At 36.1% G+C, this 16,045-nt stretch overlaps 1 protein-coding gene across 6 annotated transcripts; it reads left to right on the top strand.

Annotated features, from left to right (window-relative positions):
• The first annotated feature begins 504 nt into the window (after positions 1 to 504).
• Positions 505 to 16,045, top strand: LOC110861862 (calcium-dependent protein kinase 4). Of its 6 annotated transcripts, none has more exons than XM_035845044.1 (8): positions 505 to 926; positions 1,917 to 2,242; positions 3,075 to 3,237; positions 3,520 to 3,552; positions 3,913 to 3,945; positions 4,319 to 4,384; positions 4,867 to 5,038; positions 5,146 to 5,287. In XM_035845044.1, exons 4-8 carry the CDS (start codon positions 3,535 to 3,537, stop codon positions 5,178 to 5,180), a joined length of 324 nt encoding a protein of 107 aa, XP_035700937.1. In that variant the 5' UTR covers positions 505 to 926; positions 1,917 to 2,242; positions 3,075 to 3,237; positions 3,520 to 3,534; the 3' UTR covers positions 5,181 to 5,287. The 6 variants fall into 6 exon arrangements, with proteins under 6 accessions (XP_035700937.1, XP_035700934.1, XP_035700933.1 ...); XM_035845041.1 differs by lacking the exon at positions 5,146 to 5,287 and adding an exon at positions 13,959 to 16,045 and having other exon boundaries at positions 550 to 926; XM_035845040.1 differs by lacking the exon at positions 5,146 to 5,287 and adding an exon at positions 13,959 to 16,045 and having other exon boundaries at positions 550 to 926; positions 1,917 to 2,119; positions 2,191 to 2,242; positions 3,075 to 3,945.

Below are 16,045 nucleotides of genomic sequence, written 5' to 3'. Positions count from 1 at the left end.
CATGCTTTATGTGCGGCCCCGCACATCATTTGTCAGCGACTTTATTAAACTTTGTCAGCCTTTCCGTGTAACCTAGTCAAGTCATCCTGCATAAGTTTGCACTTTGTTACAAATCAAGAAATAAATAAGTAATTTGTGTATGCATCATCTTAATTATAAATGTGTACATACTTAAATATAAATAAAGAAATCGATGTGCATTTGACTAAAATATTAAGGTACATACATCCATGTATGTATTTCAACTTCTCATTTACAAATATAACTGACATACATATAATAACTTTAATATCGTTTTTTCATACCCTTTTTTGTTTTAAATGTGTAAGAAGATATGTACATACGTAAATGCATATCTATTCAAAAGCTATACTTTCATGACGGAAATTCTAACTGCAATGACAGGCATGTCCAGTACATACATAAACCATAACTTACCTATCCTACCAACGGCTTACTGGCATCAGTAGCACATACATAAATCGAGTAAAATTGTCTAAAAGTATGTATATGTATTTACATCTCAGCTGTAAATTTGGTTCCACGTTATAAGTAAGCGTATACTTAGGCAATATGTACGATCATATTTTTATTATTGGCATTATGCAGTGACGCGTAGATACACAAATAAATACCACTCCACCAAAGAAAATTTTACAACTAAAATTGGAGATATTCAGTCTGAAAATTTAATTCATTTAAATAAATGAAAGTGAAATACAGAGTTCATCATGCATTTTGTGGCACAAATATCATGGATTGTGATCTTATCGTGTCAAATAATATCGGTGATCTCGAGAATGGTCGGAATCAGGGTGATTGAACATCCAGGAAATATCATCGTTTATTCGGCGGGATGTGTGGGTACACTACCGGAAAATTTTACTCTAAGCGTCAATCAAACGGCGGCAATTTTGGGGCGGGAGGTATGTATGAAAATATATTCAAAAAGTTGTTACGTCGTGGAGACAAATCGCTACCAGTGGAGGTAATATGTACATAGTGTCCTCTATTTTTGGGTAATGACCAGACACAAGTGTTGTCACCGAAGGGAAATTGATAAGAATACAAAAACAGACGTGGCGTCGTTACTAAAAAAATTGAAAACTTTTATTTTTTTATTAAGAACATTATTGAAATGAAAGTAAATAGAATTTTTAGCCCGAGTTGGAGCTTATGTACTCGTCGTGGCGGTTTGTCTGTGTGTGTGTCGATTGATTGTGTACGCTCGGCCAATCTACATACATGTAATTTTGCACATACCGTAAAAACTCAAATGGTAGCCGGGGGCTACTATTTACAAAATCGGTGGCTGGGACCCGGCTACTATTTGAGCAACGGCTACTATTTGAGTTTTTACGGTACATAAAATAAGGCTTCAATTCTCGAAGATTAGCAAAATCTGAGGAGAAATCAAAACATGTAGTGGTCATTTCATTGGCGACAACCTGACTCGGGCAATGTATGGGTGCATTGTGGGCTTTTAATAAAGGCGTCACACGGGCTTTTTCTATGATTTTTTTCTTTCGCGGAAAAACATTTATCACTACCCAAAACCATGTAGAACACTATTTTTAGTAATTTTATGATATACGATTGTTACCGTCCGAAGTACTATGCAATTCTACGACTTGATAATAATAATTCGGTAATAATTTATCACAGAAGGGTGACATATACGTGGTCATACATCGCTCTGGAAATTAAAATAGATATTGGAGGCAAATTCTTACCCTCAGAAAACAACTTATTACTACAATGTTACCACTCGGTAGAATTGCATAGCACCCCCGACGATAACAATCGTATCACAAAATTACCTTCGCGGTAATGATTTGTTTCCGAATTATTTAATAAATTTACTGAATAACTTCTCATTGCACATTTTTGTTCTTATTACATGCCTAATTCTGCAGGGCTCGCCATTTTGGTCGAATTTCACAACCCAACCCTGTCATTATATCAACCCTCCAATGAAACGGTTCAATTTGACCGTAGTCTTTACACAATTTGACATTAAGTGTTCGGCAATTGGACAGATTGTGGCGGCCTTAAATTCGAAATACGACGCGGTAATACTTACCGAGCGAAGGAGGAGGGGGCAAGATGAGAATAAAAAGTATGGTGACAATCATAGCGTTGGATACCCTTGGACGTATGAAATTTATCCATGCATACTTTCCAACAAAGATGGTGACGCAATTACGGAAATAATAAGAAGCCACAACGCAAGTGATAAAATGTACGTAAAAGGCATTTATTTACAAAAGTGTACACTTTTAAAAATTATGGCACCCTTTTGGACAAAAAATGATCTCTGAATTCAATATTAAGTATCTGTAAACCATACACTCAAAACAAAAATTTGTCAAATCAACACCGCCGGTGTCAATACATATATGACTTAACCGCCTTGGTTAAAATGTTGAACCCGAGTTATGATGATTTTGATACCGGTAGTGATAAGGTTATGACCGGACGGAAAAATTTCGTTACCAGTCGGAATCACAATATTGTAACCAAGTCATACATATGTTGACACCGGCGGTGTCGATTCGACAAATTTTTCTTTAGAGTGTACTAAATTCAGAGTAAGACTAATAAGGAGTCAGGATTTACGGTGGGGATGCAAACCCGGTTCAACCCAGATTTTTTTTCTTTAAAGACCAACCGTTTAGAAACAACGTTTAATATAGAACTTGCGTATATAGGGAAATTTTAGCAAGTTATGGGCACCGCAAGTTCGCGAAAATAAATACCGGTTGTCCACCGAAATCTGTAAACAGCCAACTTTCGGTGTCCATGAAATTTTCGCATCGGATCAAGTTCGACATTAAACGTTTTTTTCTAAAAGTTTGGTCTTTCAAGAGGAGTTCAGTTGGTCAATAAATAGATAAGTATATAATCTGGGTTGAATCTGGTGTGTGCCCACAGTGTTTACGTGATTGAATTTAGAATAGGGAATTTAGATAGCATTTAGTTTTCGAAAGGGTAACATTATTTTTAAGAGTGTAAATATATTTAGTTACTGATTGAGAGCAAATTTGGAACTTTTATCCGTATTTTTTTTACAGATAAACGGTTCGTTTCGAGGATACAATTCCGTCCAATATTTTTGATAGGTTGTTCGACTGGGTGGGATTAACGGGGGGAATTTGCATCCTCGTTGTGGCCGGTGTGATTGCCTTTCTTCTGGCCTTGTACCTTTTGGCGTGTCTAAGTCCCATTTTGTTCTGGGTATGAATACATAAGCTGATTAATGCAAATGATATGCATGTAAACTCTTAAAACCAATGTCACAATTTTGAAAATATGTACACCCTTAATTTTATATGAAGTAAACTATCCTAATCTTAAATCCCGCGTACAATTTACGCTTTATTATTTTACGAACAATTAATATGCAATTCAGATTGCAGATTCAGATGCTTTTCAAAATGTGACATTATTTTTAAGAGTGTATGTACATAAATATATAAAATGTAGATTCTTTGACATATTTCTATGTATCTTATTTAGCTTCTGAAAGTTCTTATGCAATGTGTTATCGCGGTGAGTATGTAAACTGATATTTTAGAAGTTAAGTTAAATCTGCAAGTGTGAATTCCCATTTTGTGCTGGGTATGAATAAGCCGACTATTTACATAAACACAGTTAATATGTATACATGTACACTCTTAAAAACAATGTTAGAGTTTTGAAAGTTAGTACACTTTTAATTTGATACATATATGAAGTAAACTATGCTAAATCTCGCGTACAATTTTCACTATATTATGGGTTTATGTATGTAAGTAGTATGGTTTACAAACATTTGTATTTATTTTTCAAAATGTGGCATTTTTAAGAGTGTACATAAATATATCAAATGCAGATTCCTTTGACATATTTTGATTATTTTATCTGATTTAGATTCTGGAAGTTCTTATGCGCTGTGTTATCGAGGTGAGTATGTAAATTGATATTTTATAAGTTGAGCTAAATCCTCACGTCACTTCGAGCGTGAATTAATTTGATACTCGTACAGTATACAAAATGTACAAAGTGCCACTCTTGGAAATCCAGTATTAAAATAATACCAAGCGGTATTCATATAGATAAATTCATATGTACGACCTTACCAAAGTGATATTAATGTGTAATACACTCTAAATAAAAATAAGTGAAATTCACTAAAGGTTAAGTAAAAAAGAAGATGACATAACTAAAATGTAAAAATTAGCCAGCTGTTGTGCTTATTTTCTGAAGAAGTAATATATTGACGTTCCCTCCTAATTCGAATTAGGTACATATGATTCCTCTAACATTTTCATTGCAGATTTTGGGATTCATTGTGTATTCACCAGTATGGGTCTTCAAGATGGGGGTTGCGACATCCGCGAAGGTAATAAAAAATTCAAAATTTTTACTTGACAAATTACAGTACGTAACACAAGTGAGCATCCACCCTGAAAAATAACCGTATTGAAAATTGAATGCACTGTGAATTTGATTGTGCTATGTTTATTTACTCTGGATTTAGTATAAATATGTGGTTTCCTTAATACATAAGTATTGAATTTAGGCGGGGTTTACTTTCCAAGAGGGTACACTCAGAACACAAAAATTGTCAAATCAGCACCGCCGGTGTCAAGCTATGACTTAACCGCCTTGGGTACAATTGTGATTCTCAGTGGAAATGAAATTTTTCCGTCCGGTTACAAAATTATAGCTACCCGTATCAATATCATCATAACTCGGATACAACATTGTTACCAAGGCGGTTAAGTCATATATTGACACCGGCGGTGTTGATTTGACAAATTTTTTTTTGAGTGTAACATTATTTGTAAGATAGTTTTTTATTTAATTTACATTTGTTGCTAGGTCCTTCAACAGATGAGAAAAGGATGTGCAAGTATTTCAACGACGTGCACTTGCCGATGGAGGAAACTGCGTATCGTGATAAGTCAAAGTGACCCTCAAAAAACGTGCAGCATTTGTCTGGAGGATTGCACAGTTCGAGATAGAAATGCTATGGTTTTGGAATGCAGACATAGTAAGTTATATAAATAAATCGTCTTTTCAATTTCGGGACACTCTTAAAAATTATGGTACCATTTTGAGACGTAAATAATGATTGATTGATTGATTTATTTCAATGAGGCACCCCAGTAATGGGACTTTACACCTCAAGGTAAATTCATGTCAGACATGTATATACAGAATATACTAAAAACTCGGTACTTAAAAACATTATTGTATCATAGTCTCATAAGATTCAAACATATCAATTAAATTAAATAATTCAACCATCCTAGTTGAGCATTGCTCATTTAACAACCATTTCCTGACTTCCTTTTTAAATACAATTAAACTCTTGCTTCCATATTGCTCCCTCAATGACACTGGGAGATTTGACCAAGCTACTGACGCCCTATATCGAAATGATTTCTTGGTAATATTATTAACAATTAGTATGGTGCGTATTAGTAGGTGCGTAGTACGACATATTTCTGGTATTTCTACACATTGTTCTCCCTGTCGGTACATAATTGTGGAAGTATTTCGGGCCCATATTGTTTAACATTTTATACATAAATTTAGCCAGTTCATTTTTTACTATATTATTTGCATCCAGCCATTCTAGTTCGACATTGATATTATCCGTTATTGAGTCATACTTACTTCTATTGTAAATATATCTTGCACATTTTCTGATTATCTTATTGATGGCGAGTACATTACTCTTACCGACTAACCATACAGGAGCTGCATACTGGAAAAGTGAGCATACTAGCGCTTGTATAACGACTTTCTTGTTATTATAACTAAGTACAAATTTTAACGGATTCAGAGACCATAACGCTGCATTACAACTTTTTACAACCTTTGCACACTGTGTATTGAATGTTAGGTCTTCATCAATTAGTATCCCTAATAACTTCGTGCATGTAACCCTTTTAATAGGAATACCCTTAATTTTTACCACAATGTCAGCTACATATGATTTTTGATATGACGGGGCGAATACAATGAATTCACACTTTTTTACATTGAGTTCTTGCCTGTTCGCTTCCATCCACGTAATTGCCCTGTTGAGATCATCTTCTAACTTACTTATTACAATGTTAACATGTTCAATTGGACCTGTAATTAGCACACCACTGTCATCCGCAAACATGATACATAGACTATTTCTTATATGCTGTGGAAGGTCGTTCATCATAATTAGAAATAGAATACAACTGATACAAAGGCTCTGGGCAAATCCTAGGTTAGTGGTGAGAGTTTGAGAGGTTTTTGTACAGTTTTTGCACGACGTGGCCACAAATTGCATCCTATTTTCTAAGAGAGAGTAAATTAAATTAGATTTAACACCGTACCAATTTAGCTTATGCATTAACACATCTTTACAGGCCTTATCATAGGCTTTGGCAACATCGAGCGCCACCAGTATACAAAAATGCCTACTTTCCCACGCTTTGTATATATGATCTGTAACGGCGATTAATGCGTGAGTAGTGGAATGGTACTTACGGAACCCAAACTGGAATTCTGACAATAAGTTGTTAGCTTCCAAATAGGTTGACAATTGGTTAAAAATACATTTACCGAATAATTTTGTAATAATGGGTTGTATTGCAATTGGTCTGAGATCATTTGGGGAGACCGGGCATTTAACCTTTGGGATTGGTATGACCTTAGATAATTTTAACATATTAGGTACTGTTTCATTGATAATATACATATTTAATAGATTTACAATTTCAGAAATAAATTTAGGAGACGACATACAAATATTAAACATCTTATTACTTAACCCAGAAGTGTCATAGGATGTCGATCCTCGATTTTTGATCCTTCCCATGCTTTTATCACATCTTCCCTTGACAGCTCCCGTATTTGAAACGAAGGGGGATTGTTGTCCCAAGGAAATGACGGCTTAGGAGGTAACTGTGGTGGAGGGGATGTGCTGTTCCTCGTGGAGATTGCCACAAAGAAGGAATTTATTTCATCGGGGTCTAAATTGACATCGGCTGCTGGGCTCAGCATGGGGTAGAGTTTCTCAAGTGCACCCCACAGAAGAAGGTTTTGTACTTTCTTATTGAATTCATCCTTGGTGTCGTGGAGGATTTTCTGCTTGACCTTCGTTTTGAATTGGCAGAAGATCACTTTATTCCTTGGCAAAGGGTCGCGGCGGAACAATTTGTAAGCAGTGTCCCTCTGCTTTATAAGGTTTTTAGTTTCACTTGATACAAACTTTCTCTTTTGATGAGCATAATACGTACAGTTTCGAATTGGCACTATCATATTGAATATATTAACAATGTTATTTATTATATATTTTGTTGCATTCTCCACATCTTCTTCCACGTTTATACTTAGATTATTTAATTGAGTAGTTACGTCTGCGGGGTTTAAGTTTTTATAATTACGGAAGGAGAGCTGCTTTTTATCCGCTTGGGGTTTTAGACATGATACGGTACACTCGATGCATGAATGGTCTGAGAGTTGGGGATTGTAGACAGATTTGTCTACGATGGAAAGTAAATTATTTGTTATTATGAGGTCCAAAGTGTTTTCGTCCCTCGTTGGTTCTTGAATCAGTTGATGTAGTGATAGTTTGTCTAATATTCCGTTCAACGGGGTCACGTATTTTTGATCACGTAGGTTGAAGTCGCCGAGAACATACACATTTTTCCCATATTTACATAGCTCAGTAAAGAAATCTTCAAAAAATTCGTAGTCGGTTTGCAGAGTTGTCTTATTATAATCTGGGTGGCGATACAGGCAGGTAATAATAATCTCTTTATAGAAGTTAGATTGTACAATTAGATTCAAATATTCAATATTAAGGGAGGTCAGATCTTTAAAATTACTTAGTGGTTTAATTTTTAGTCGATCCTTAACTAATGTTGCAACGCCTCGATCATGAGAATCTTGTTTTGCATCTTTTCTGTATAGAGTATAACCTGGAATTATTCGAATATTATGGTAATCTTTTAATCGTGACTCACTTAGACACAAGATATCAGTATCATTGGTAGACAAGAAAGTCTTAAGATCATTAAACTTACTATTTATAGAATTTATATTTATGTGGGATATTTTCAAATACTTTGTAATAGCTCCACTCGTCACTTTCGACCTAAAAAAGGAATTTGTTTGGCAGATCCATTGGCTTGGGCACGATTTCTCTTATTGACGTTGTTTAGTGTGGGTCCATTAACGTTTCTTGTCCTATCATATTTTGAATTGGGTACATTATTTAGCTGAGGCGGACGTTGATAATAATATTTTGAATTACCATTCGCATTCGTTACTTCGTCACTATTTTGGGCACCTACGTGGGCTATTACACCGTTCTTAATCTGTACTTCACCATTTTGTAATGTAATTGATCGCTTTCCCCAGTTGATGTGATGATCCATGTTCATTGATTCAGTGACAATGTTCATTTTGCGCATGGTAGTACATCGTTACCACCCGGTGATAAATTTTGGCCGTATGTACAGCAACAAATTCTCCGCGCTAATTTTGTCACCACGAGGTGAGAAACTTTGTAACCTTGCAGTACATATATGTATGGAGCTACATATGTATAATTGGATTGATCGGCATTGGAGGACATATTTTTGAAATTGAATTTATTGACAAGCTTTCGGCACATACAGATACTTTCATCGGGTCAAAAATTGGAGTTGATGTCTATGTAGGCACACGGCGCCGCGAAGATTTGAATGTGAATTGAAAAATGTTCCACTTTATGTAAATATAAATACAAGAAAAGTCCGCAATCATCATTGCACACATAGATAATAACAAGAGCAGTGTCAATGGCACCCGGTTCAAGTTACAGTTGGAATTGCATTCAACATATACAAAATACGCAGTACTTCATGAATCATACCTTATCAGATCTGGTAAACCATTCATGCATTCAATCAATTTGTAATAGATAAGTATTTGCGCAGTGAACTTGGGCTAATCGGTCATACTGTAGTCCACGTAGCCAATGACGACTACCATTTTTGCTTCTCATTATTATTTACTACACTTGACTTCCATACATAACCAAGCAGAAGAATTTTATTTTTAAAGAAAATTTGACAAATACTTTACTTATTTTACATATATGTATAAATGTTGAGTATTTTCGGAGTTGGAAATCTCTTCAATTAAGTGCCAATGGTCTAAAACTTGCGTGGCAAGAAAGTTCGGTACGACGGCCTGGTTTGGTTTGAACAAGTGAGTTTCTAAATTATCTATTTATGCACTTTGGAAGAAGTGCATATGCTTTCATACTAAGCATGATAAGCATTGCTTAGTAAATGCGTGTTTGCGGCAGATTCCGCTGCTTGGAGGTATTGATGAGTACAGTGTAACGCCTATTGTTAGCCTATACTTTCTACTTTCGCTTTATTATCAACTTTCACTTTACTTTCCAATATCTTTTACCAGTGGTAATTTTACCTTAAAGCGGAAACCAATACTTTCCATTTTCTCTTTTCCTTAAGGCGACAAACTTAAAATTCAAAGATTTAAAATAGTAGCAAAAGTGTTTTCATGAATTGGGTCTTATTAAAACGGTGTCAAACAAATTAAAACTGATGATGTATCGACAAGTTTGCACAAAACGGCGACATAAAAGATGTGCAAAGCTATTTGGCATTTCGAAGCTGAAAACCACAGATTTTGATCCAAAACCATTTATGTAATTATATTTTTAAAAAAACAATTAACTTTTCTTCTAAAATGGGCTTCCCGTTCGTTATTAGCCCGAACCAGGGCTTATGTAATCGTCATGTCCGTCCGTCTGTCTGTCTGTCTGTCTTTCGATAACTTTAGAACGGGTTGACCGATTTTGACCAAATTTGGTATAAACATGTATCTGGGCAATGCAACAACCGAGTTCGAAGATGGGTTCGATCAGAAAAGTTTTGGATCGGTGGGGGTCATATAAGTGGGTGGGGTATTATGCACCAAAATTTCAAAATTATGATAAAAAGCTGAAATTTGGCATAGAGGTTGCTAATGACTCCTAATGAAAGAATATGAAGTGAAATTGGAAAATTTTTCAACCGGAGGGACCCGAGTGGGTGACCCATACCGATTTTTCAAAATTATCCAATTGAGCTGAAATTCGGTATAGAGATTGCCAATGGCCCCTAATGGAAGAATATGAAGTGAAATTGGTAAAATTTCATGTGGAGGGACGATGGGGGTGACCCATACCGATTTTCAGATATTGCCGTAAGATGCTGAATTTCGGCACGGTAATAATTAAAAGCTTCTCGTGAAATAATATGAAGTCAAATATGAAGAAAAAGTAACCAAAGATGACCAAAGTAACCAAAGGGGCACTAGACTCATACTAATTTCTAACAGTTTATATATTCAGCTGAAATTTAGTATGGGGGCGAAAAAAACGTAGGATTAGAATTTAGGAGGGTTGAATTTCGAATGTTTTTATAGAAAATTCTGACAAACATGAGTTTACTAATTAACCCTGGTTCGGGCTAAGCAAAGCTATACTGATAGGTTTTTTTTATAGTAAAGTTGTAATTTCTAGTTCAATAGGAATGACAATAAACCGTCTCAAAAGCGCATACGGAAGTAGCTTCAGACTCACTTCACCCCAACGACTCCCACAACATTGCGGGAACACTTGATTTCACTGTATTTCATCTATATATTCAATTTTGTAAAAATCTCGTTTTGCCCCGATCACACCCCCTGGCACCCATGGGGTGTGGCACAACTCGGGAACACTTAATTTCACTCTATTTCATCTATAGATTAAATTGCACTAAAAGTCTCACTTTGCCCCGACCACACCCCCTGGCGCTAGTGGGGGTGGTTCGGTTACCGCCAAAAGTTGATAGGATCCTCCCCCTAGGGTCATATGTATGATGCCGCAAACCGATTTCGATTATCTCGATCCGTTCTCCTGTTATCCTGCTGACAGACGGACAGACAGACGGACAGACGGACAAGTCTTCACATAAAGTAGCTGAAGCTACTTAATAATGACGGCCGGAATTTGTTCAGAAACAAAAAAGCTTTGCTTGGCCAAGATTCTCAGCCTTTGTAGAGATGATTTTTATGAGCTCAACGGTACCAATAATTTGGAATTATTCCGTGCCGTCACTGAGTGGGAGGAGCTCAAGTTTGGATAAAATCGCTCCGCCTGCCATTTTTGCCATAAACATGGTTTAATATTCTTGAAAACGGCTTTCGCCAAAGGTATCCTAATTTTGTTCTCGTTTTCGAAAGTTTATCGAAATTTGCAAAACTAATTTCCCGATCCGAAAACTGTTGAAAACGGTTGTAGAGAAAAAAATTAGGATACCTTTCGCGAATACCCTTTTCAAGAATATTGAATCGTGTCTATGCTAAAAATGGCAGACGGAGCGATTTTATCCAAACTTGAGCTCCTCCCACTCTGCGAGGCGGAGGAGTCATTCCAAATTATTGGCACTGTTGAACTCGTAAAAGTGAGCTTTACAAACGGTGAGCAGCTTATCAAAATAAAACTTTTTTGTGTCTTAACAGATTTCGGGTTTTCGTTAGTGAAAATTACTTTGCCTAAAAAGCAGAGGTGGGCAAGATCATTATCTCAGATAGCAGATCAGGATCAAAGATCAAGATATTATCTTGATCTTTGATCTTCGGCTATATCTTTTGATCTTGATCTTGCACTGTATGACCTTCTATCTTGATCTTGATCTTTAAGTTCAAGGTCAAAATCACAAATATGAAAAGTAGGGTTTTAAAACGTATTTATTGATAATTTTTATAAAATTTCACCTTTGTCCTGTACTCACAAGGGAACATACCGAGGTGTCCAACGAGTTAAGGGTCGACACCTATACCAAAATGACCACAACACATGACTTATTAAACAAACTGAAGGAATTTCCGTGTAAAATTCACTTTTCGTCACGTCGTGACGATATTTGTGGCGAGCGCATGACCATCGGGTTGCCAGCGGGAGAGGTCGGCCGCTGAACGATCAGGTCGACCACAGAGAAGCGTCGTCGTCTTCACGTCGTCTTCAGTGATTTCAAATTCTTTCAAATTTTGAAACCATTTCGAAATTTGGAAGAAATTTTGAAACCATTTCGAAATTTGGAAGAAATTTTGAAACCATTTCGAAATTTGGAAGAAATTTTGAAACCATTTCGAAATTTGGAAGAAATTTTGAAACCATTTCGAAATTTGGAAGAAATTTTGAAACCATTTCGAAATTTGGAAGAAATTTTGAAACCATTTCGAAATTTGGAAGAAATTTTGAAACCATTTCGAAATTTGGAAGAAATTTTGAAACCATTTCGAAATTTGGAAGAAATTTTGAAACCATTTCGAAATTTGGAAGAAATTTTGAAACCATTTCGAAATTTGGAAGAAATTTTGAAACCATTTCGAAATTTGGAAGAAATTTTGAAACCATTTCGAAATTTGGAAGAAATTTTGAAATTTTGAAAAAAATTGAAGAAATTTTGAAATTTTGAATAAGTTTTGAAATCTTGAAAAAATTTTGAAATTATGAAAAATTATGTGAAATTTTGAAAAAATAAGGTGTGTAAGTTATTTGAAATTTGAAATCTCTGAAGGTAACATGTTTGTTTCAAAATTTTCGAATTTTTTTTCTAAATTTCAAAACTTTTTCAAAATTTGTAAAATGTTTTCAAAATTTTTTCGAAATTTCAAAATTTCTTCCAAATTTCGAAATGGTTTCAAAATTTGAAAGAATTTGAAATCACTGAAGACGACGTGAAGACGACGACGCTTCTCTGTGGTCGACCTGATCGTTCAGCGGCCGACCTCTCCCGCTGGCAACCCGATGGTCATGCGCTCGCCACAAATATCGTCACGACGTGACGAAAAGTGAATTTTACACGGAAATTCCTTCAGTTTGTTTAGTAAGTCATGTGTTGTGGTCATTTTGGTATAGGTGTCGACCTTAACTCGTTGGACACCTTTGGTATGTTCCCTTGTCAGTTTGCAGTAAATGAAACGAAAAATACGAGATTTAATTTTTTCCTGATCAATGGAATCAAGTGTTCAAACGACGATCTATTTCTTACATAAATGCAAGGGTTTAATTCAACGTGAAATGAAGTATAAACGTAACTTAAAACATCCCAGCAAAAGTTTTGTTATACTTGTAAGCATAGTATTATACTATTAGTATAATACTTACCAAAACTTTAGTATATGTAGATATAAATATCTATACGAAATTATAATAATGTTGATGCTGTCAGCTTTGAATAGCTAAAATTAGTTAGAAAACCAATTTTGGTTGTTTCGTATTTTTGTGCCCACTACATTATTCGAACTTCTACATAGTTATCAGTTTACAAAATATTTGCAACATATGTAGCAGGATTTTAAATCTTAAATCCATTAATTGTACATATGCATCTATTGCTGGAATTTATTTGATCTTCTGATCTTGATCTTGATCTAGCATTTGATCTTGATCTTGATCTTTTATCTTAAGTATTCGGCAGATTTATCTTGATCTGTGATCTTTATCTTGTGAAAAACAAAAAATGATCTTGATCTTTTATCTTGATCTCCGAAAACGTTAATCTTGCCCACCTCTGCTAAAAAGTATAATCCAAGTGTGGGTTTAAAGTAACAGAAAAGTTCCAGCAAAGTGAAAGTTGAGTTCAAATACCCCAACTGGTAAAGTAAAATCAACCCAATTCCTTGAGTATTGTAGTAGCATTACCGCTGGAGTTCATATTTGCAAAATGGAAAGTAAAATGGAAAAGTGACGACAAAAGTAGTGGTAACTCGCGAGTTAACAGTAGGCGCAGGGTCCCCAAAGTAATATTCCGACGCCGGCTATCGTCTGTGTTAACAAATCCTGATATCCCATATTAGGTCATCCATAGTGTGTTAGGTCCATAACCGATGTATAGACATGATACGATGACCTAAGTAAATTTTATAATTTTCAGAACATCACAATTCAAAACCAGTCGAATTTACAAATCCATAAGGGAGTATCCTTAAAATGGCTCGATTGATGGACAGAATGGTCTCACTAATGGGGATCAGAACACCTGATCGAGATCCCAAATCAACCCTAATATACACCTCCTGCATTGGCCACGGTGCGTACGGACTCGTCTTCGAAGCTACTGATAGAACAACTACGTCTTCCAGCGCCGTCAAGTTTCTCTTCCCAGATTCCGAGGGCGACGCTGGCGCAGAAAATGAGCAGCGGATTATGCGTGAGTGCCGCATCACAGAAAACCTTGCACAGCATGAGAATGTGGTGAGAGTATTAAAAGTTACCGAGAAGCAGTTTACTTTAGCAGACCTGAATCAACTCCTCCCAGAAAGGTTATGCAATACTAAACAAAACAAGTTCAGAGCGGAACATGCATACAGGTTGACGAAAGTAAAAGCCATACGGGGGATTTCAATACAAATGGAACTTTGTGGAGAGAATTTAAGAAAATGGTTGAAAATACAAATCAGTGTGCCAGATGTTAATCTTCACTTAAAACAATTTACCATTATTCAAAACATCATAGCTGGATTGACACATTTGCATGATAACATGATTATTCATCGAGATTTGAAGCCGGAAAACATCATGTTTACAAAAGTTGGATTCACACTTCCGGTCAAACTCGGGGACTTTGGTCAGTGTCGGAACCTTAATCGTGACGAAAGTCAAGATAGTACTCTCACCAGTCGTGCTGGGACTTTAGACTACATGGCCCCTGAATCATTTACGAGACGGTACAGTTTTCCGGCTGATATTTACTCCTTGGGCTTAGTAATCTGGGAGATTGTTCAGCTCTTAAAGTTCAACGAGAAGAAAAACTTATTTGACAGGCTTGTCAACGACAAGGAGGAATGGCTGGTAAAATTACCTCCAGAGATTAATGGGGTACGGGGCTTGATTATTGCCCTATCCAAAAAGAAGGTCAACGACAGGCTTAAGACTATGACGCAAGTAAATGAGTTTATTTTAGATTCGAACTTTGGCGTGAATATCATTGCCAAAAATGATGAGGAACTGCGTTCATTTTTGCGGTATGCGGTACCTAGGTCAAAGGCCACATTGACTGCAAAAGTGTATCGTGGTAACTTTCTCATACAAGGACAATTCATCACAATTGTTGGCCAAGGTGACACTTTCATTGTTGGTGACGAAGATCGTGCAAACTGTATCGCCGTTGAGGGATTTGGTCATACGCTTAAGAACCTTAAAATTCTACACCCCAGACAACATTGGAACACTAATTGCTTGACAGTGACCGGAGATGGGCACTCGTTTTGCGAACTGACAATATCCGGAAGAAATTGCATTTTGGTATCGGGTGGAGACCACAAATTCGAAAAGATGAAATTGTCAAACTCCGAGTCTGGAATTAGTGTTATCGGGGGATCCCGAATCAGTATAAATAATATACAGCTTGAGAGTATTAAAGGTTATGGAATTCATATTTCTGAGTCCTCAAAATTCAACATTGTTTCGAACGTGACAGGAAATAATGTGTATTGTGCAATTATCTGTTCAGGCAGCAACAATAGGTTATCCAAAATCAGGTTGGAAAGCAACACCAAAAATGAAGGTAGGGCATATGGAGTGATATTAGAGAAAGGCGAGTTTAACCATGTTGAATATCTCATCTGGTCAGATTCATTAAATCCTTTGTCTTCTAACTTGAACATTGCATCACACAAGTCCTCCGCCAAAAATTGCAAATGTGGGTCAGTTTGCGTAGGGGGGAACGATGTAACTCTAGAAAACATAGATGGCGGCGAAGAAATTAATATCCATGAAAAATCACTTGGCTCACGATTAGTAAACTGCCGGGCTAGGTTTCTTTTCGCAAATGATGATGTAACCTTCATAAATTCCGTGTTTGGAAAGGAAGTTATGAGTAGTTTGAGGCATTAGTTAGTTTCTACGAGTAAATGAACGAATCCAATAACTGTTGTTTTATTAGATGCAACATTTTAATACAGAAAGACGCAATGTTGTATGTTAATATGAATGTGTGAAATAAAATGTGTTCAGAATGTT

This window comes from Folsomia candida, unplaced genomic scaffold (assembly GCF_002217175.1).
Source record: "Folsomia candida strain VU population unplaced genomic scaffold, ASM221717v1 Fcan01_Sc046, whole genome shotgun sequence".
Classification (NCBI taxonomy): Eukaryota; Metazoa; Arthropoda; class Collembola; order Entomobryomorpha; family Isotomidae; genus Folsomia; species Folsomia candida.
This window is presented reverse-complemented; position numbering and strand designations above follow the sequence as displayed.